This window comes from Pteropus alecto, unplaced genomic scaffold (genome assembly GCF_000325575.1).
Source record: "Pteropus alecto unplaced genomic scaffold, ASM32557v1 scaffold398, whole genome shotgun sequence".
Taxonomy (NCBI): domain Eukaryota; kingdom Metazoa; phylum Chordata; class Mammalia; order Chiroptera; family Pteropodidae; genus Pteropus; species Pteropus alecto.
Window position 1 is genome coordinate 4,751,013 of NW_006442497.1, and position 22,199 is coordinate 4,773,211.

Sequence of the window (22,199 nt, forward strand, 5' to 3'; positions counted from 1 at the left end):
CAGAATTTAAAAGTAAACAGGACTTGGAGATGGATTAGATAACAGGGTTGAGGGAGTGGGAGGTGAGAAAGGTTAATCCTACATTTCCACTTTGCACTTGTGAGTAGATGAAAGCATCGTGTCCTAGAAGACGACTGGCTTTGGGAGGGACTATCATGACTCTGATCTTGGACCACGTTAAGTTCAAAGTGCCTTTGAGAGATCTGAGATGTGGAGCAGACAGTTGGACACACGTGTCTAAAGCTCAAAGAAGATTTCTGGACTGGAGATATCAATCTGGGACTCATTTCTCCTCAAGAAGATGATAATTGAATTGGGTGATGTTATCAAGGGAGGTAGTCAAGTGAGAGAAGAGAAGGCCCAAGTTCTCCCAGAAGAACTCCCGCTTTGATTAAGGAAAACCAGGTGTGGATGCCGCTATGAACATCAGAGCAAGGACCGCAGAGGAGATGTGGCAGACGCCGTCAAACCTGCTGAGATGTTTAATGGGGGAGATGAAACATCGATTGGGTTTGCAGCGACGTGGTTGTGGGTGGCCTTGGCATGGGTACTCTGGTGGAAGAAGATTGAGCCAGAGGTAAGACAATGGAGAAGGCCAAGAGAGAGGGTGGCTGGGGGGAGATGTGAGATGGAAGGACGGCTTTTAGAGAGGGGAGCAATTTGCGCGAAACTGGTAGTAGAATGAGAGAACAAAGGGGAACAAAAGGAAGAGGCTGAGTATCTGAGTGAGAAGGGGTAGGTGATGGTTTATTTTTCCTTAAGAGGCAGAGGGGGTAAGTCCAAGACACAATGAGGGGACCGGATCTACACAGAGGGAGGAGTGAGGGTGCCGGCCCTAACGAAGGTGGTTTCAAGGTTGGTAGCAGCAGATTGTAGGAGCGCTTGACTAAAGGTTTCCATTTTTTCTGAGAAATAGGAAGTTAGGCCAAAAACTGTAGTTGTGGAGATGGGGAGGAGATGGTAGGGGCTGGAGAATTAAAGAGGGTGGAGAGTATTTGAAATAGGGAATCATTCCAGGAAGTAGGAGAGAGATCGACAAGTCTTAAGGACACCCAGTCCTTCATTCATTCCATTCATTAACTCAACAAATATTACTGTGTACCTACTATGTACCAGGCACTGTGGTCTGGGCCCTCAGGGTATATCAGTCAACAAAAATGACCTCCCAAAAATCCCTGCCCTCAAGGATCTTACATTCCAGATGAGTGAGCATAGTAAATAAATGAATATGTAAAGTATATATATGCTATAATATAATAAGCAAAAACAGTATGTAAAATATGTGTGTGCTGTAATGTGATCTGTGCTATGGAGAAAAATGAAGCAGAGGAGAGGGCTGTGGGAGGGCTGTGGTGGGGAATTTGTAAGTAGGGTGTTCAAGGCAGGCCTCACTGAAAAGGAACAGCTGAGCCAAGACCTGAAAGTGATGAGGGAGTAAAGTGTGGCTGGGGAGACTCCGTGGTCCTGGATTTATGGAAGTATTCATCTTCCCTGTGGTGCGACTTCTCCAGAAGGGCTGGCTGTTTGAACGGGAGTAGGGGGGAGAGGAGACGGTCCTGGTGATAAAGGGACCACAGACCCAAGGCCCTGGGCATCCTACTTACTTGTTCCAGTAGATGCTGGTTGACCCAAGACGCTGGCAGGGTGAGGAGTGGAGACAAAGCACAGATGCGGCCAGGTGACCGGGGAGAGGTGGACAGGCCTGAGCCTTAGGCAGACGAAGAGATCCACTGGAGGCTGTTATCTCTGACTGGAACGAGAGGGGTGCAGGGATCATCTCTGAGGCTCCACCGGCCCCACCACTGTGTGCATGCCAGTTACTTCGGTTTCCTGCAGCAGAGGCCTGTGGTGTGCTCGGTGACTTGCCCTTCTCTGTGCACTCACGTTGGTTGCATGCTGTGTTTGGGTCTCACTGTGCTTCTTGCTCTGTCTTCTACCTCAGTGTCAGACTTTAGCTCCCCCCTCTTTGCTGTGTTAGAACTCCATGTAAACAAAGAGTAAGAATGTGGAGATGGCCACTTCTGGGGCTAAATAGCGTTAATCTTAGTGGGGAAACCTGGTGACCACCATTTTGGCTGCTCAGAGAGGTTTTTTTTTGCACTTCTGTACTGTTCTTGATTCTGCTCTCGATGGTTCAGGTTCTGGGAAGGAAAGACTGTCATAGCGAGAGTCTCTTGAAACTGGGTACAAACCGTGTCAGGCGAATGCTAGAACTTAGTTGCATCTTAAACCATGAGGGCCTTCAGAGATGGGCTAGCCTTGCTCCCCTAGGGACGGAGGCCTGTAGAAGTCAAGGGTGACCCCTGAGGTGACCCCCCATTCATGATGTTCCCCTGGCAGAGCATTCTGGGTGGATTATTCTCCGCTCCTGTATCTCTGTATCTGTCTTCCCGCGAAGAACCCGTCCAGGGCAGACCATCTCAGCCTTGTGTCGCCAGCATCCAGTAGACCTTCTTCAGATGGCTGGAACTATGTTGTCAAACTGATAATAGTAACTTCAGTTACTGGTCCCCTGTGTCAGCTGCTGTTAACCGGGCGGGGTGGGGAGGCGGGGGGCAGCATTATTGTCCTCATTCCCAGATAAGGAAACTGAGGCACAGAGAGGGTAACAAATACTCCCAAGGTCAAGTTCACTGTGCTAGTATGTGACAGACCAAATTGAACCCATGTATTAAGCTCCAGGCTTACCCTCTGCACTGTTTTACTAGCCTGATCTCATCTGCTAAAGGGGTGCTTATAATTACTCTTTCTTTACAGACTGGAAGAAGTTAGGTGACCTGGCTTAGGTCATACAGGTGGAAGATTTGAACTGGTCCTGTAGTCCCCTTTTGACACCTTGTGCTCCTGCTTCTGCCTCAGTGGCATTTGCTGATGAAACGGACCAGCAAACGGATAAAACCAAGTCCCCACTCAGCCTGTTGAATCCTGCTGTTACAGCTTGTTTGCATTTGTTAATTCGTTTTCCAGACAGAACCACAGATCTGAGTCCCTGCCTCCTTCCCAGTGTGCCCGCCCCTGGGGCCCTGACCTCCATCCTAGGCCATTCGAGCTCCTCCTAGCTATGGGCCCAGGAGCGAGAACAGTCTGGCTGGCCAGGACAAGAGGCTGACCATGAGGACAGTGATGCCTGGTGGGGCTCCTTGCTCCCTGGCTTGGGCAGGCGCATGAAATCTGAACTCTAGAGGGAAATTTACTGCACAATAAAGGAAGAATAGTTCGCTTTGGGGACAATTAAAGCCACATTACTGTGGAATTACAGAGGACGCCTGGGGAATTAGCCAAATGCAAAGCAGCCAGAAGCACCAGGGCCAAGAAATGTGGGGCATCCACATGTGGGTCCCCCCTGCTTCTACAAGGAACCTGTCTGGTTCACAAACCCCCTAATTTTAGGGCAAGAAAAGACATTTCCAAAGACTTTACCTGAGGGGAACTATTGTCATAAAACAACCCTTGCCTGGCCCAGCTTGTGCCTTAAATAGTTCTATTCTGGTTACAGTCAACCAAGTCACTGGTGGAGGTCCAGGGGGAAGGGCGAAACCCCACCATTTGCAGCTGGGAAAGAAGGAACAAGCCAGGATTCGGAGCCGGGGCGAGCAGGATTCCGGCTGCAGTCACCCTCTGTGAGCTGTGTGAGCCCTGCCAGCGGCCCTGCCACCCTCACCTGTGAAATGGGCAGGACGGTGCCCTCCTCACTGTCTGTGAGAATGTTGGGTAGATAAAGCATATAAAAGTAGTCCCCTCGTGCCTCCATTTTAAATTTTTATGGCTTGCTTTGATGAGAAGAATGTAAAGTTGTACGGTGTGGGGTGTTTAGAAGAGCAAATTTTTTTTTACTAGTTTTTAATCTGTGCCTCCCATAGAGAGGAAGAGGGATAGGAGATTCTGTTTCTGAAGTCACCGGTTGGGTAGCTTCAGCTGTCTAGAGTTGGGGGCCCCCCTCGGGAGGCCTCTGCACCCTTTCACACACATCCCTCACTTATCTCCATGGCTCACCTTGAAGGCAGTGGTGCATGCTTCATGATGGGGAAACTGAGGATGTGAGGGGGAAGCAGCGTAGTAAGGTGCAAGGTGGGACGCCAGTGATCCCTGCCGCAGGGGGAGGTCGTGAAGAGTAAATGTTATCGTGGGTGGGGTGTCTGGTCCTTACCTTGGTGTATAGAGATGACTCCATGTAAGTCACCTGTCATACTTATGGTGGCTAAAGTGGGTCAAGATGGCCAGGTTTAAGCTATTCCATCTTTCAGTACTGCCCCCATCTCCTGCCTCTGCCCTTTCTGCTCCCCACCACTTGCTTAACGCATCCTTCAGGCTGCGCATTCATTCTCTGCCTTCCCTTTTTTAGAGCCCCCAGAGGTCCCTCAGCACACAGCTCTATGGGTGCTTTTCTGCAAAAGATTAGTTTGCCCTAAAGCCTTTGAAACCTTGGAAGACGGGCTGGTTTTTAGCTAAGCCTCCGCTGTCAGTGCTGTCACTACACTGACTCCTCCCGGTGAGGAAGTGGGGACTGTAGTCCCCAGGCAGTGTTCCCTAGCTGTAGCTGATAACTTAGGACATCCTTCCGGAAGGATCATTTGGTTTGATTTCTGCAAATGAATCCCCACATTTGCCTATAAGGAAGTTCTGCTGCCTTCTTTCTATGTGCATAGTCCCTACCCCAAGGACTGAGGGTCGTTTACAGACTGGAAGACTTCTCAAGATTCCCCTCCACAAACTCATATATAAGAATATTAACAAGGCCAGTCGTAGCCTCAAACCTGGAAGGAGCTCTCAACCTAGTGGTGGAGCAGTATCTCCACTGAGGCTCTCTGAGTCTGAAGGGGCTATATTAGCCCAGTTTGACCTGCTCCTTAGAACTAGAATCTGTACTGTGTCCCTCTACTTGAATGCCTCCAGGAATGGCAAGATCACTCTGTCTCGGAGGTGGCCCATTCTGTTCTTGGTTAGCTGGAATCTGCCTTTTCCTATCATTTTTCTCATTTCTCTGGTAGGCCACTTACCTTCTTCAGTGGTACGATTTTAACGAGAGTCTTTAATTGCAATCGGATAAACACTTTCCTGATATCTAAATAAATTTTGCCTACTGGTTTGATTAAAATAACTGGATTCAGAATTGGAGTTCAGAGTTTGTTCACTTCCACCAGGAGGCATGTCCTGATGAAAATGGACATTTTTGGGTAAAGATTTTGGCTCATTCTGATCATAATTGCCTTTCTCCTTCCATTTCTTCATAAACAACAGTGTGATTCCACAGGGGGATCTTTGCATGTGGAATTGAGATGTTCTAGGGAATACTGGGGCCCCCTGAGAAAATGGTGGGAACAGCGAGGTGTCCTGTCTGCTCAGCACAGACAGCGCTGTTTGTGGCAAGGAGAACACTTTTTGGGTCATCAGATAGGCAGGGTCTTTTCCTTCTGTCACTTTTCCACGTGGTCTCAGGCAGAGATTTCTGTTCTCTTTTAGCAGAGGGAGATAGGGAAGTGATTAAGGAAGGACAGGATGGCACTGACCAAATAGGAACTGAAGAATCAGACAACCACTGGGGTTCAGAAAGGCCTGTAGGGTATAGCTCAGTGGGAGAGCATTCAACTGCAGAAAAGCCTGAACAGGCCTCTTCTCTACTGGTCCTCTTGAATTGAGGGGCCCTCGTAACCTCTTCCGGGACTTTAGGGTGCTGAAAAGATTGGAGTTTCTTTTGATTAGAAACTGTCATATAAAATCATATATCTTAAGCAAAGAACGCATTTGACTGAGGCCTGGAAGGTGTTCAAGTTAGGATCACCAGACAACACTTGAGCATACTTTTACAAATACTTTTTCCTGAACTTCTAATTGAACTTAGGCGTCCTGTATTTTTATTTGCTAAGTCTGACAACTCTGGTTAGCGAGTGAATTAGGAAAATGAGAAGGCACATTGGTGTTGACCTGGAGTGGCCCAAGGGACCCCGGTTTCAGCGTATTCCTCGAGGTTCAGCAAGAACCTCGAACTATTGAGCTCACCTGGCCCTGTGTGCAGTGTCGTATTTCTAGAGCAGTTTAGGCTGCAGATTACGTTGGTTTCTGAGCTGAAAGCCCAGTTCAAAGCTAACTGAAGAGTTGAATTAAATAACTGGTCAAATGCAGAGAGACACTACCTGTGGGACAAGATGAAGAGAGTGGAAAAGGTGTCCTGAGAATTGCATGTTTTCCTGCCTGGTGTCAGGGGAACAGAATCGATTGCAAGTCATTAAACCTCCCTCGCTGCCAGCCTCTCCCACTGCCGCTAGCGCCCAGCCTGGCATGTGCCAGACTTGGAGATGGGACCCACTACCTACGGCGAATGACCGCAGGGAGCTAGGGGCCAGGTTTGGCCGGCATGGCTGGCACATCAGCCTTCATGTGTCTGTTTAATAAAGCACAGGAAGTGTGTGTACCGCCCCTGGGGAAAAAGGTGGGAAGGAAGCTTCATGCTGGCAGAAAGGCATCTGGGCAGGGTGGACAAGCGGTAAGGCAAAGAGGATTTCGTGGCAACCCACACCGCAGTGGGGCAGAGTTTTCCTCAGACAACCTCCCCAGAAAAGAATTCCAGTAGCCACGGGGGTTTATCAGGCTTCTTTCTGCCTACGGCCGTGTCACCCTCTTCGTTTGGGAGGTCTGGAAGGATCCCTGAGGTAGGTGTGCTTCCAGGTCCTTGGCAAGGTTCCTTTGCCCATTGGGGCCTCATTTTTCTCATCTCTTCCATGACAAGAGGGTAAACTGGGAAAACTGGGAAGCCCGCACCAGCCCCAAGAGCCTGTTTCAGCCCCTGGAGGACTCTTCCTCCTCCTGTGTGGCTCATATCCTGGGTGTGGGTAGGAGTGGGGCGGAGGTGTTCATACAGGGTCCACCATAAGGAAGAAGCAAGACCCCTCGTCTCTGGACCTCTGTTTTGAAACCAGTACCCTTGAGGACAAGAGAGTTTGCATCTAGTAGTTGGTAGACCGCCATGGAGAGTTTCAGAACAGGGCAGTGACAAGGTAGGTGAGAGGAGTGTTGGAAGAGGGATTTGGGGCGGAGGGTTGATTGGAATTGGGAATGCTGCACTTGGCCCGGGGCTGAAGTCCCAGAGGGAGGTGACAGGGTGGGGCCTGCCCTCCCCAGCTGTCTGGGGCCGGGCTCTGCAAAGGGAGGATCCTAGGAACCGTGCTGCAGACAAAGAATTGGTGACCGCTCAGAGCCTCCCTGGCATGTCCTTCAGGGAGAGGGGCCTCCCTGTCAGGCAGAGAGGAGGATGCTTGTGCAGCAGGAGCCCTGAGTTACTACTTAACAGCGAAAGGCCTGGGAGACGTTAGGAGGGGATTGTTTCGAAGCCTTAGGGGGAGGCGCAGCCTCCAAAAAAGGGCAAGGGAGAGAAAAGGCTAAGATGTTTACAGAGAAAAGTCAGTGGAAAATATGATGGTGAGGTCAAGCTGATTTGGGGGATGGCCCTGCACAGTCAACTGGGGAGGGGCTGGTTGCCCCAGACAGCCAGAAAGAAAGCCACCAGGCCGTGGCTGTGCTTTGGAGAGAGCCGGCCTCTCCCTGGTAGTCTTAATCGTGCTGTGGCCACAGTCGCAGCCCCACGAATGCCCTCTCAGGTCCATTTACCAATCAGCCTGTTCTCAGGGGCGTATTATCAGCTGGTCTCCCCGCCCAGTTGGAGTTTGCGTATCTGCTTGAAGAAGGAGCAAGATTCGCAGACCTCAGATTTATCCCCCTGCCCCCAGTCCCTTCTCCAGAAGCCCCAGAGGGTCTGGCTGGGTTGGGGCAAGGGCTCCCAACAGCTCTTTTGTCTGACATCTTGACAAAAGGGCCCGGCCTTTCCCAGGCCCCACAGGTGTGAAGAGCTTGTTACCCTAGTGTTTGTTCAGCCCTATTAGTGGCCTGAAGGACTGTTGACAGAGGGCCCCTTTGTGTGCAGACTCAGCTAAAGCTCTCTAAGCCCTCGACAAACACAGGCCACTTATCTCCAGGGACTTTATCAGAAACCATCTACAGCCTGCCCTGGCCAGGGAACTTCAGCCTCCTTGACTGACACTCAGGACTGGGTTTCGAAAGCATTTTCCAGTTTTTTGTTTTTTCTTTTTTCATTTTTGCTACCACCTTGATCCACCTCTTGTCAATTCTGTTTCTGATATCAGAGATGAAGCACAGGTCAGGGGGCAGGGATTTTGTGTTCAAGTTGAAATTTTTAAGAACAAAGTTATGGCTTTTCAGACGTCTGTTTCCCGAGAGGAGTTGCCGTCATTGAGACTTTGAGAGAGGTCAGTGACCCCCCCACCCCGCTTTGAGAACTTAACTTCAGGGGCTCCCAGGCCCACCATGGAAGTTCCTTGTTGCTAACTGCTCTCTTGGAAATTCTCTCACCAAAGCCCCCCACGGCCCCATGGGCCTCCCATATGCACCCAAAGGGGATTTTTTTTCTCCTTCAGAATGGTTTCTTCTGCCGAGTATCCTAGAGAGAGTATCCTTGCCACACTTTCTCCTTTTGGAAGACCCAAGTGGTCACCAGTCCTATGGGCTACTCCCCTTTCCCCTACTGAAGGCTACCATCAGTGCAGAAGGCTGCAGGGGGCCCCCTCAGGGCCGTGGGATCATCATGCCTCATCTATGATCTTCCTCGCTGGGGGTGGTCTAACTCACTCTTTGGTCCTGTTACCTGCCTGCATGGTCCCACCATGTGATGTGTTCACACCTGGAGCATTCTTCTCCTGATCTCCCAGGTGCCCTCCTGAAGCTCCGCTGCTGACGCGAATCTGCTCTTTACCTTACAGGAGTTTTGGTCTCCTGCAGCTATAGACTTTAAAGGCCAGAAAAGAAAGAGATCATCAAACCCAATGTCTTCATTTTTCAGATGAGAATGTGGAGGCTCGGGGAGGCCACGTGGGCTTTCCAGGGTCGCACACCTGGGTGAATTGCAGGGCCAGGAGTAGTGCCCAGTCCAAGGTCTCCCAAGTCAGGTCCAGCTCGTTCTCCTCTTGCCCTTGCTGCCTTATACTGTCATATCAGTTGTGTGCCATTTGATTTTACTTAATAATAATTACATCACATGTGGGCTTCTGGTCCTTTTCCTCAGACATCTTTTTTCCCCTCTGTATTATCGGTGGTTATTATTACCAGTGGTCCTCAGAGTGTGGCCCCTGGAAGGGCAGTTCAACCTCACCTGGAAATTGTTAGCAGTGCAGATTCTCATGCCCCACCTGCAGCCTACTGATCAGAGACTTCTGGGTGTGGGGCTCAGCTGTCTGTGTTTGGATAGGCAAACCCAGTGATTCTGGGCACCCGTTTGAGAACTATCACATGTGGGAGTCTTGGGAGGGAGTTAGTGGTGACTTGAATTGAAAACCATAGCTGGAGAAAAGGAGGAGGGGGGCAAAGTTTTGAAAGAGCGAAGTGCTGGGGTGTTAACCCCGTAGCAGCTGTGCTTCCTGACTCAGAGGCTGACATGTCGCAGGGACTCCGTTAATATTCGTTGAATGAGGAAACAAACGAGCAGTCTTGCAGAAGCAGGTCCTGTTTGGAATGTCATTGGTGGCCCCATCTCATATCTTGAGGTGCCATGCCCTCCCTCATGTGTTCTCTGGGACCCCCGAGAGTCCCATAGAACATCCTTAGCTCACCTGGGCTCTGTCATGCCCAGTGTGGACTATTGACTCTCTTCTTTTAGATGAACGAATTGTCCAGTTCTCCTGGCCATGTCTAGGTGATGTTTTAATACAGTTTATGTAAAATTAAAATTTATACCAGGCACCCTTCAAATGATTGCAAATCCTAGAGCTTTGACTGGAACCAAACTGCTCCTGTGTGATGCTTCTGGACTCTTAGTGGTTGCCTACAGGGTCACCACTGCATTGTATGTTGATTGCTCACAGGCAGTAAGCTCCATGTTTGGGTGTAGGGGTTGACCTTGTAGTGAGGTGGCAATGGCAGCAGCATGAACCAGACTTTTATCACACCAAGTATCTGCAAAGACCCTGTGAGGGCAGGGACCACATCTGTCCTGCTCACTGTTATATCCCCAGCACCATGCCTAGTGTCTGGAACATGGTAGGTACTCAGTAAATATTTGTTGAATGAATAAATAAATCCATGATCTACCAGATTTTCTATTAGTAAAGTGAAACCTACAGTCTAGGCTTTGATTGTGTCACAGATTTATCCACATGTACAATCATTTCTTTTATGCCCAGCTCAGCTGTAGACACAAAAGAATCCAGGCCCTTGGAAATGCTTGGGTCAGTCCTGCCTCACCCGTTTCTCAAAAGAAGCCCTTTGAGAGCCCAGCTCAGAGTGTCCCCCCAGTGCTGGCAGGAGCCAGGTGTGTGGGGAGCAGCGACTCCTCAGCCTGGTCATTTCAGGAGAAGCTGAAAACTGGGCTCAGAGAAGATACCACTGTGGGTGGGGCGAGGGGTAGAAGATACTTAACATTCATAAACAAGGGTCAAGCAATTGCTAAGTAAGTAGTATACCAAATAGAGTAACAAAGTAGTAAGTAAAAAGAAATACGAATTACCTCAAACTAAAAATAACTCTCAAATATTTTTATTATTCTAAAACAATAGTTTAAGGAGACATTTCTTTTAAACCAGATCTCCACCCCCTATTCCATCGCAGACTCCCCGCTGTAAGTTCTCCCCTTTCCCTTTCTGGGGACCCTCTCTCCAGAGAGTGCCCTATATTCCAACCGATTTCTTTTCAGTTTAGTTCCAGTTCCACCAGCCTGTGCTGGTCTCCCGACCTGCGGCAGTAACATCACTTAGGTGCTCGTTGGAAATGCAGACTCCCAGGCCCCAGCGCAGACCTCCTGAACCAGAATCTGCATTTGAGCAGGATGCTGGGGTGACTCCTATGCACATTTCAGTTGGTGATGCTATTCTGGCTGTGCCGATTCTCTTCTCAGGCCCTATTGTCTCTACCTTGTTCCTAATAGAGCCCAGAAGAATGGCCTCCCCAACTGTCAGTCCAGGCAGCACTCAGCACAGTTGGAAATTCCAGATCTGTTGCAAAGATTTCTAGAGTGTTACTAGAGCACTGTCTACCTCCCCGTGAGGGCAGTCTCGGTCTTGTTGGCTTGCACTCACACCGGCATCTGGTCCTTTTAAAGGCTTCAGTCACATTTGCTGAAGTTGAGAACGTCATTCATTCCCTGGGCAGCATTCAAAGCTATAGGGTCTGCACTTAGAGAGCAGAGTCTTAGACAGCAGTGAAGGGCTATAAAAATTCACATACTCTGGGGGTGGAGAAGTCTCAGTCTCTCAAACCCAGAGTTTCTCACACTTGGTGCTGTTGACATTTTGGGCTGGTTAACTCTGTTGTGTGGGGGCCTGTTCTGTGCATGGTAGGATGTAGCAGCATCTCTGGTCTCTATACCGTAGATGCCAGTAGCTCCTCTCACCAGTGTCTATAGACATTGCCAAATGTCTGCTGGCGGGGGGTGGGGGGTACAAAATCATCCCCAGTTGAGAACCACTGCTCTGATCCTCGCTCCACCCACCCCCATTCCCCCCGGAAATTGTGAACACTTTGTGTAGTGAGTAGGTCTCATGTTCCTTACCCAGCAGCCACAGATAAAATTAGCAAAGGAACTGGCGAGAGAAGCAGCACCTGCCCCCAGCCCTGCAAGTGCCCACCATGCCCCAGCCTGCTCCTGTGGCCTGGGCACATGGAAGTGGTTGCTAATCATGGCAGGTCTAGAGCTGTGTTTACAGGGGTGCACAGGAAGCCCAGGGCTGGGAACTGGTTTCTTGTATACAAAGTCCCCAGCCTGTGGATGGTGTATACGTGGGCCAGTTATTTTGGACAGTTCAGCTCCACATATGTCAGCCCAAAATTTCCTGTTATGCAGCAGAAATAACATGGGGCAACCTTTTCAAAAGACCTGCTCTGGGAGAGAGGGAAGATTGTCGGGAGTGATCCTGTGTTCTGGAAGGGTAGAGGGTCCCTGAGCCAAACACAGAGCCTCTGAGGAGACCCATAGCCAATGGGCTTCCTCTTCTATGGAGAGGCCTTGAATCATGTGACATTTGGGCGAACCAGGGCCAGATTCTCTGAGAGACAGGACCAGGCTATGGCTTAATCATGTCCACCGGATTCTTTCTGGGCCTGGGATAGCCCTGGTGAGATTGGGGGTGAGTTCATCAGGGTCTTTTTGGGAGAGGGCTGACATCTGTGTTTGGTAAACTCGTCAAACTAATGGATGCAGATTCAGCCTCTATTGTGTACAAGGCCCTACCCAGGGTCCTGGGAGGAGTCCAGGGCATCCTAGATTCGGGTTCTTCTCCTTAAAGTACTGCAGTCTACTTGAGCAGACAGTAGTTAAATCGATGTGTTAATGCAGCAAAACAAGTATTAAGTACTTCAAAGCAACAACAAAAGAAGTGTCACAAGTGTCACAAGGCAATGCCTTGTTGGGGTGTAGTCTAGGCAGACCACACGATCCTCCATTTGTCCTGCGTATCTACCTACCTACCCACCATTTATCCATCCATCCATCCATCCATCCATCCATTGATCCTCCATTTGTCCTGCGTATCTACCTACCTACTCACCATTTATCCATCCATCCATCCATCTTCTCTCTGACTTACTCACTTTTTGCTCTCATTTATACAACAAAAACATATTGAGGTCTGCTCTGGGCTGGCAGATATAAGGGCAAACACTGTTCCTGTCCTCTAGGAACCAACGCAGCTGGTGAGAGCATTTGTCCCACTTTATCTGAGAGACTGATGGCAAGAGTCTCATCTATCCCTTCACCTTTGTCAGAAGGGGAGTCCTGGACAGTTGAGAGTGCATTGTCCATCTTGTCTACCAATGGCCCATGGCACAGGTCCTGGCATATAGCTAGAGTGCCTAAATATGTGTTAAATTGAACTGGCTTGGGTATGGCAAGAGGTTGGACAGTCCAGGCTGGTGAAAGAGGTTTGGAAGAGCTTAAGAAAAAGTGGTGACTGGCATACGTTAAAATAGAACTTAGAAGAACTTTTGATGGAAGCAGAAAATAGAATCCCATCTTTTGGGTCTCATTTCCTCTCAGGTTTCCGGTTGAGGAATGTGTCCGTGGGGTTCTCATTCTCCTCCCTCCTGCCCCATGGATCTGAAATGCAGCCACATGTGATGCATCCTTGGTGATCCTATGTGACAGCTTAGGTAGGCGTAGAGCTCAGGGTCTAGACCAGAGCAGCTCTCTCTGGATGGGTGACCCTTGGACTGGATGCAACCCCTCACAGGGCAGCCTATGCAGGTTCCTTAGAAGTTGCACTGCCCCCCGCCTCCAGGCTGACTTGTCTGTTCTCACAAAGCTGCCCTTTCCTTCCTGCCTTGAAATCTGATAATGAAACGAATACTCAATATTTTTGCCTCCTTAGAGAGGCAGGAGATAAACAGGAAGACATGAGGGATTAAGGTGTCTCTCCCAGGAAGGGGCTGGGGACAGGCAAGGAGCTGGGTGACATCTCTGTGTGGAGCCAAGAGATCCAGATGTGAGCTGCTTTGCCCGATGCATTTTTCCATTTGTGCAGTGAAAATAAAACAAAGAGAAAAGAAAACAAGCTGTAAAATACTTTGCAGAAGGTTGAACGTGGGCAATTGCCAGTTGATGTCCTCTGACAGCTCCAAGTGGGGGAGAGAAGGGAGGCCTGCCTTTTGATGTGAGGGCCTCCGAGTTTTCTTTTGTGTGACCAGTTGTTTGGGAAGAACCTTTTGTTGGCGCAAGGTGCATATGGAAGAGAGATACCAGCCCAAGGTTTCCCTTGGGGTATAGGTGGGGGCTGAGCTTCTGGGAGGGGCTCAGAAGCTGGGTGGCCCTGTTGGTGAAATGGAGGAAAGCTGGAGCTGTTCTCACGGAGGACAAAGGATTAGCATCTGCCTCCAAGAAGGACCAAGAAGATGCCGTTACTGAGGCCTTTCCCAGTATGAGAGAGGCCTCAGGAAGTGAGGCCAAGGTGATCTTTCCAGATCCTTGTCCCTGGGCAGTTGTGCCAGGCCCTGTGACTTCTCTGTTAGTAGGTAAGATCCAAATTCCAGACTATAGTCTGGGCCCAGCTGTTCCTTTCAGTGATATGGGTCCTTTCCTCTGGGGCACTGGACCATGAGCCAGAAGACCTGTATTCCAGTCCTGCCACTCCGGCCCCTGCCCAATTTACTGGCTCAGTGGTCCTGGGCTAGTAGGTCAGTTCACTCCGCTGAGCAGCCACCTATCACCCTAGACTGGCTGAGTGAGTCCAGAGGGACAATGAACTTGTGTATGTACAAGGGTCCTCTGTGCTAATAGGCAGAGTGTGTCTGCAGTTTCTTTCTTTGTACAGTTGAGCTCAGCCCCCAAGGGCTGGAGGTGCTGAGGGATGCTCATAAGGCTCTCAGGAATCATTCTCTGGCCTAATATGGAGTCTGGCTGCTTCCAGACGTAAGGTGTGCCGAGTCTTCTCTTCTCCCCACAGCACTTCCTCTAAAGTATTTGTCCATCTCTACTTGTAAATTAAGTGACTAATAGGTGTGTGATTTGGAGGGTAACTCCAGGAAGATCATTTAAAGAAGCTTATAACACCAGAGAGAAAATTAGGCAAATAGTTTTCTTAAAACCACAAAAGTAATATATGAATAAGAAACTGGTAAAAATATTTGCAGCTTGTATGGTAGGAAAGACAAATGGGTTTTAATCCATCATATATAAGAGCACTAGACATCATGGAAAAAAAAACACCCCACGTTATTTGAAAACTGGGCAAATGGCATGAACAGGCAATGCACAAAAAAAGAAATATAAATAGAAAAACAAACACATGGAGAAACGTCCAACCTCACTGGTAATCAAAGACATGCAAATTAAAATCATGTGTGTATGTTTTCCAGACGAATTGGCAAAGATTAAAAAAAGAATGCTGATACCAAATGAATATTGTTATTCTTTTCAAGGGTGTGGCGAAATAGGAGCTCTCGTATCCTGCTGATGGGACACCCTTTCTTGAGGGCAATTTGGCAATTTGGATCCCGAGTTAAAGACACGTAGACCCAAAATTTAACTACCAATTCTGTCTTGAGATATTTACTGTACAGCAGCCCTCAGAGCAGAGTGTAAATACGTACGTTCAAAGGTGGCTACCATTGGGTTGTTTACAATAGTGAACAACTGGAAACAACCTAACCACCCAACCCAGGGAGGCCCTGCTTTTAAATGCACCCACTGCGGATCCAACAAGCCCATTACATAAATCCGTACCATGGTAGACTAGACAACCTTTCAAAATTATGAAGAATTATGTTACCTGACACTAAAATATGTTCACCATTATGAGAAAATAGGCTACAAACGTGAGATGTACAAGTGCAATCCATGTCTGTAGGAAAGAATTAAATAGTTTCACAGCTGAACAAATGTTAATTAAAGCCTGTGAGGAAGAACCCCTGTGTTAACAGCAGTTGGTGGAAATTTGAGTGCAATTTTTCCTTTCTGTTTTTGTTTTTCAAGTGTCTGGCATTAAACATGTATTTCTTTAGAAATTACATAAAACGCAATTTGAAAGAAGCTTAACACACAAGTAGGGCAAATCGTGTTACAGTGAGCAAAATTAGGCTGGATCTAAGCTGGAATTATCCTGGTGTTAGAAGCCTAAGGAAAAAGGCAGGTAGCATGAGTCACAGTGTGGTGTGATGAGGTCTGTGTGGGGGCCATGCTGGATGCCTGGGGAACCCATAGCCCCTTGTGCCTAAGCCAGGCTGGCGGGAGGTGAAAATGGGCCTGGAAGTGACACTGAAACCAAGACATGGAGGATGAGAAGGATGCAGACAGATGAGGAGTGGGCTCGGGAGAAGAGGATCCTAGGAGGCAAGGAACAGCATTTCCAAAGTCACAGAGAGGGCAGGCAAGGGTTCCTCACCCAGGGCATGCCCTAGGGACTGAAGCACAAGAGTGAGAAGGGGAAGCAGAATCAGCTTATTCAGAGCCCTGAAGGCTGTGTGAAATGCTTTAGATTTTATCCAGAGGAAAAACTGGGAGCCACTGAAACATTTTCAATAGGTTAACAGAGGCTCTCAGATTGGTATTTAGAATTCCTACTGTGGTTACAGTTTTGAGAACAGAATAGAGGGCTCAGCTCAGAAGGACCAAGGCCTGGTAGGGTGGAGAGGAGTGAATGGATTTGGGGGAGGTCCCTTTGGGTCCAAGTGGAGACCCTAGAGTGGGAGCTGGAAATACGGATTTAGGAGTGAGGAGCGCAGAAGCAGTCCTGCTGCCATGAGGGGTGAACAAGGCCAACCAGGAGAGCATCAGAGCAGAGGGGAAAGGGTGCTGAGTCCTGAGGAGAATGTAGGGAACAGGTAGAGGGGAGAAAGAGTGGGCGGGAGGATCCAGAGAGGAGGATGCTGAGGGCCCTCTCCAGAGGATCCAGAAGCCAGCAGCGTGGGAAGTCGCCCAAGTGGGTGGTGGGTAGGAGGGTGGTGCAGCAGGCCCCAGCAGCCTCAGTGGCACAAGGAGGAATGGGAAAAGGAGAGCACAGCCTGGTGGCCAGAGCTCAAGGGAGTGGGGAGTGTGTGCAGGTGGAGGTGGATGCCTGGAAGCAGCGCATGAGCCTGCTCGGCTGCTGTAACAAAGCACCACGGACCTGGCAGCTTAACCAACAGTCATTTATTTCTCCCAGTTCTGGAGGCTGGAAGTCTGAGGTCAAGGTGTGAGCAGGGTTGGTTTCTCCTGAAGCCTCTCTCCTTGGCTTACAGGTAGCTGCCTTCTCCCTGTGTTTTTGCATGGTCCTTCCTTTGGACTGTGCACCCCTGGTGTCTCTATTGTGTGTCCAAATTTCCTCTTCTTGTGAAGACACCAGTCAGATTGGATTAATGACCTCGTTTTAACTTAATCACCTCTTTCAAGGCCCTGTCTCCAAACACAGTCACATTCTGAGGTCTTGGGGCTAGGGTTTCAGCAAATGAATGCAGGTGGGGGAATACAGTTCAGCCCATAGCAAGCAGGATTTGGGCACAGGGAGGATGCCACCTCCACCTCCCAACTCTGAGGAGTGTAGAGTTGAGGGAAATGAACAGTCTCTACCTGAGAGGTAGCAAGAACCTCAGCCATGGTTCAGGTACTGCCAGGTGGTTAATAAGTGCTTATGGATGCAAACTGGGGAACCAAGGAGAAGCTCCCAGAGAAAAGACTGCCTCTCTGTCCTGCAGTGGAGAAGAAGGGGGCTGTTGGTGGACAGGGTCTCTTGGGGCCCCCACGAGTGCCCCTCCCCTGACACCTCTCCCTGCCTCCCCCACAGCCTGCAATTGCAACCTGCATGCCCGGCGCTGCCGCTTCAACATGGAGCTCTACAAGCTGTCGGGGCGCAAGAGCGGGGGTGTCTGTCTCAACTGCCGCCACAACACTGCCGGCCGCCACTGCCACTACTGCAAGGAAGGCTACTACCGCGACATGGGCAAGCCCATCACCCACCGGAAGGCCTGCAAAGGTAGGCGGCGCGGCCGGGCTTTGGGAACACTGCCCTTCCTCTCTTTTCTCTGTGCTTCTCATTTTCTTTTTATATTTTCAAGGCCACTTACAAATCAGCATAGACTGAGATAACTAACTCTCTCTCTCTCTCTCTCTCTCTCTCTCTCTCTCTCTCTATCCTCTCTCTCTCTCTCTTTCTCTCTCTCTCTCTCTCTCTCTCTTTCTCTCACCCACGGCCTCCTTGGTATTCTGAGGCATAAGCTGAAACAAAGGGGCAATGGAAAAAATGGCTCCAAGGAGAAGAAAGGAAAAGGTGTGATCTTTGTGCAGGCGCAGGGCTCTGGCTTGCCACCCCCGCCCCGCCCCCTCCCAGCGTCTGTCCCTCTGCACAGGTGTGCCGCATACCACAGGGCGGGGGTCATGTTCACCAGGCTTATGTCGGCACAAAGGACTCTCTTTTACCAAAACCAGGCAGACGGATTTCTTTGGATGTGTGCGCGCCTCCCGCCCCCTGGCCCCCCGACACTCACACAGACACAGACACGCACAGTTGCAGCTTCAGGGGCAGGGGCTCAGAAGGAACATTTAATCCACCTGCAAATAGCTTTACTTCTCAGGACAAAAAATTAAAAGGAGACCGGAGACTCTCTTTTCGTTCACTGAAGCAAGCACTAATATTTTAACTTTCTGTTGTTTGTTTTCTCCCAGTAACAAAAATGAAGCAATGATGAGATGATTCAGAGGAGCTGATGAAATGCCAGGAAATTTAGTGACGTTGGGGAAGGGGGAAAGTGCCCCCCCACCCCCACCACACACATTAGCTTTTAGGAATTCCAAGAATCAGAGCTCTTTTGGGTTCAGAATTTGGGGCCCAGTGCCTGGGCTTGCTGTGAACATGGCTCCCCAAGAAGATATTATCTCTGAGGGCTCTTGGGCCACAATCTAGCATGGACGGAGTCCTGACACAGGAGAAACCCAAGCCATGGCAGGTTCAGGCCCAGATGATGAGCTACAGTAGATAAATCCCTCTGTAGCCAAAGTATCATCATCTTAACAGGAAATCCACCAGATGTTGGGCACTTGTGCACCAGACTGATTACATAATTTGCAGGCCCCAGTGCAAAATGAGATATGGGGCTTCTTGTTCAGGAATTACTAAGAATTTCAAAATGGCAACAGCAGAGCTTCACTAAGCACATGCCCTTATGAGTGCAAGGCCCATGAAGCCAGCTCTGCTTGTATGGAACACCAAAATAAAAAACAAACAAACAAACAGAACAGTTCCCGGTCTGTATCTTCAGGAGAAATCTCTTCCGTTCCAATGAACAGGGAGGGTGGCTCCCAAGATACAAGCAAGCTTCCCTTCCAGATCTATGGACTTAAGGCTGCCTCTGGTGGTTGTCTAGAGAAATTTAAGCATAAAGGTCTTTGGGCTATTTCCACATCAAAAAACAACTGATTCAGGTGAGAATTCCTCAGAGACTTTGAACAGGGACTGAGAAGGTGGTACCGGGGAAGGGACCCAAGAAATGCCTGCAGTGGCAGGAAGGCGTGAGCAAGGACTTGACCAGGGAGAGAGGACTTTGGGTTTTTAGAAACGTAATTAGAAGGTATTCCAACTCATTTGCCTGTGTCCAAGTGTTCATTGTCTTTTATTTACAGAAAAAATTGAAACCAGGGTCTTGTAAACAACATGTTGCTCATAGATTTCTTGGGGATTTGGCCCAGAAATGTTAATCAACAAGGGCCACTCAGGTGGCTAAATGAAGAACTCTGCCGAGGTAGGGAGAAGGTCTGGGCCGTGTGTAGAAGGGCAATGGTTATGTACTGTCCTGTCAGTTTCTGCTGTCAGAGCAGGAAAGGTATGTCCCCTGCAGAGACAGAAAGGGTCAGGGCCTTGGCCATCTTGCCATTTGCCTCCCCTTTCTCTCCTCTCTTCCAGTGGGGAGGGACAAGGGTACAATGTGGCCTCTCACTGTTCTAGGTGAGATGTCAGGAAGGGACAGGGAACCTGCAGACCATTCTCCGGGGCTCTGCCACTCCAGTTAAATGGTGTGGAGACACCCAGCTTCCTTTGCTGGCTTTCAGGAGGAACAGAATTCAGGCAGACAAGGATGTGGTCCTGTCTTATTATTTCAAACACTGTGGTCAGCCTTAGGGTCTTCCCCTCCAGCCCTGGACAGCAGCTGCCCCCAGCATTGGTGGGAGCCCTGGGAGAACTCACAAAAGAAAAGAAATGTATGGATGAATTCTGCTCAGAAGGATACCTGCATATCCTGTTGGGGAAATGTGACAGGAAAGGGTGGGACTCTCAGTGCGTACTGATTGGTGAGGAAAGACAATGCTTCCAGGATCCTGCCACCTGATCGGTGAGGAAAAACACTACCTGGCCAGTCCTAACACTGATTAGTGAGGAAAAGCATTGCCTGTGTCCTGCTTCATGATTGGTAAGAAAAGACACTGTCTAAGAGACCTGCTCTCTGATTGGTGAGCAAAAAGAATATGACCTGAAAGGTCCTGCCATGTGACTGGTGCAGAAAGGCATCTCTTGAAAGTCCCAGATATTTCCCCTCAGGTCTCTTTTTCCTGGTGCGGCTCCCTTAGGGGTTATGGGAACTTTGAATCCTCAGTTCCCCCACTGGATACTTCCTACCAAGGAAAGACTCTGAGATCTTGGTGGGAACCAGCTGTAAGAATTCCGATGCTCGCCGGGGGATGTATATCCTTGAGATCTTCAGACAGGGGTCTCTCCATCACCCACACCATGTTCGCTGCCTTGTCTTCCCAGGGCAGATGGTTTAAGGTAACGGTTCCTTTTGTGGAAGCATTGGGCTCCAGTATTTTGATCTCTAATGGTTTGCTCTCAGAGGCTTCCAAGATCTTGTAGGTGTGGAGCCACCCTCCGGCTCTGGCCTGAGGGTTGATCTCAGCAAGCCCCATCATAGCCCTCAGTGAAGTCTGCATTTCTTTGCTGTGTTTCAGATGCATTTCACAGGGGAACCGAGACAACTGGCAGTGGCTCTTGACTCACATAGGCAGTTGACCTGAGGGAGGTTGGGAATGGCATCTGGGCCCTCTTTACCCCTTGACTTCCCAGGACCTGGGAGGAGCCCCGGGCTGAGGGCTGAGGCCACCCATACATTGCTGGCAATTGGCTGACTCCCAACCTTGTTCACTTTAGAGCAGGGGTGGACCTAGACAAGAACAGCTTGGAGCAAGGGCATTAGATTCCAAACGTTATTATGCAGTCCCCCATTTGGGAAGTTTCATAGCAACAAATTTGTTGGGTTCTTTCTCCCCTCCCCTAGCTTAGAACCAACCCCAGGCTGGCAGGGCTACTGCATACAAAGGGCTGTAATAAACATGCCCAGGGAACAGGCGGCTGCACTCTCCCCCTATTCAGCGCAATTTCACAGCACTGAGAAGGCCTCATTATGGCATGGGCTGTTGTCCTATACAAAGTCAGTGAGATGAATTTCTCCCTTTTCTCTGCAGAATGGTTTGTGAATGATACTCCTCCTGGAATCTGTCAAAAGATAGGCGGTTTTGTTTACCATTTGTCTTCTTTATGGACTGGGGGGTGCTTTCTCTTTGGAGCCAGTAAAGAAGACATTGCCATTTAACCATTTCAGCCATGCCTCCATTTAAATTATATTAATTTATCATCTTCCCAAACCATCTGTGATGGATAAAGACATTCCAGGAGTCTCCCGTGAACTGAATTGCGATGAGAATTAAGAAATTAACCACCGCATCTAGCCTCCCTGCACAAAGGGCTTTCGTTCCACCTCACTGAGCAGCCTGTTCCTTTCACTCATTGCCCCGCTCCCCTCAAGTCTACAGTCAACGTGGCTGAATGCATGCTGCCAAGAAGGACCTGAGTCCTCCGAAGATGCAGGTGGTAATAGAACAGAGGGATGCAGTGGTCCTCACCTTCTTGACCACTGCACACTTGCTGCTCCCATCTCCCCCCTGTTTCTCCCAGCAGTTTTGTCAGGGGTTGAGGGGGAAGTGAGCTCCTCGGGCCACCTCCTATGGCTCCCTGCCCACTATGTGTGGTTTTCCGTGTCTTTCTCACTCTTGATTCTTGTCCTTCACTGTAGGGCATCCTCAGTACAGCAGGATCTTGATTAACATCCCTTTATTCAGCATCATTTTGTAATAATGTTGATGAGATGTCATAGGTACTTATATCAATTAGTCCATGGTAAAATTGATTTTGTTATATGTTATTTTGCTTAAAGTCACAGAGGCTATCGACAATGTCTCTGTCTTTGTCTTTAACTTGCGTGGAGATTCTCACCTATGGCTGTACTTTGGAAATTCGAAAATACTGACTCCTGGCTCCTGCCCCCAGAGATTCTGGTTTAATTCATGGGTCCAGGTGAGACCTGGGCACTGGGAACCTGAAAAGCTTCCCAGAGGAAATGTGTAGCCAAGGCTGAGAACCAGAGACGTGGGAGAATAAGAGATGAAGACAGTGAACTGTTCTTGTGTTGAGAGAGGTGGCCTGGGCCCCAGGGTTTGTTTTTCTGAGGGGAGAGACTTATTATCAATGAATTTAAATCTTTTTTTATGACTCTCGATGAAAATTGGGTGGAGTGGGTGTGTGTTTCAAATTTTTAAAAATGTCTATCTTGCTAGGTAGGGCTGGAAGCTTAGCTAGTGCAGCCTGATGGTCCAGTGTCCAGGTGAAAGCATGGGATGGGATGGACATCACTGCTAGATTGTGTGTGTGTGTGTGTGTGTGTGTGTGTGTGTGTGTGTGTGTGTGTGTGGATCT

The 22,199-nt window shown here is 49.3% G+C and overlaps 1 protein-coding gene across 3 annotated transcripts in view; it reads left to right on the forward strand.

Annotated features, from left to right (window-relative positions):
• The window catches only part of NTN1 (netrin 1), a 189,521-nt gene that overhangs the window by 109,086 nt on the left and 58,236 nt on the right, over window positions 1–22,199 (forward strand). For all 3 annotated transcript variants that reach the window (XM_015597381.2, XM_015597382.2, XM_015597379.2), the window contains exon 3: window positions 17,247–17,435. In XM_015597381.2, coding sequence (XP_015452867.1) covers window positions 17,247–17,435 — 189 coding nt within the window. The remainder of the gene's footprint in view (window positions 1–17,246; window positions 17,436–22,199) is intronic.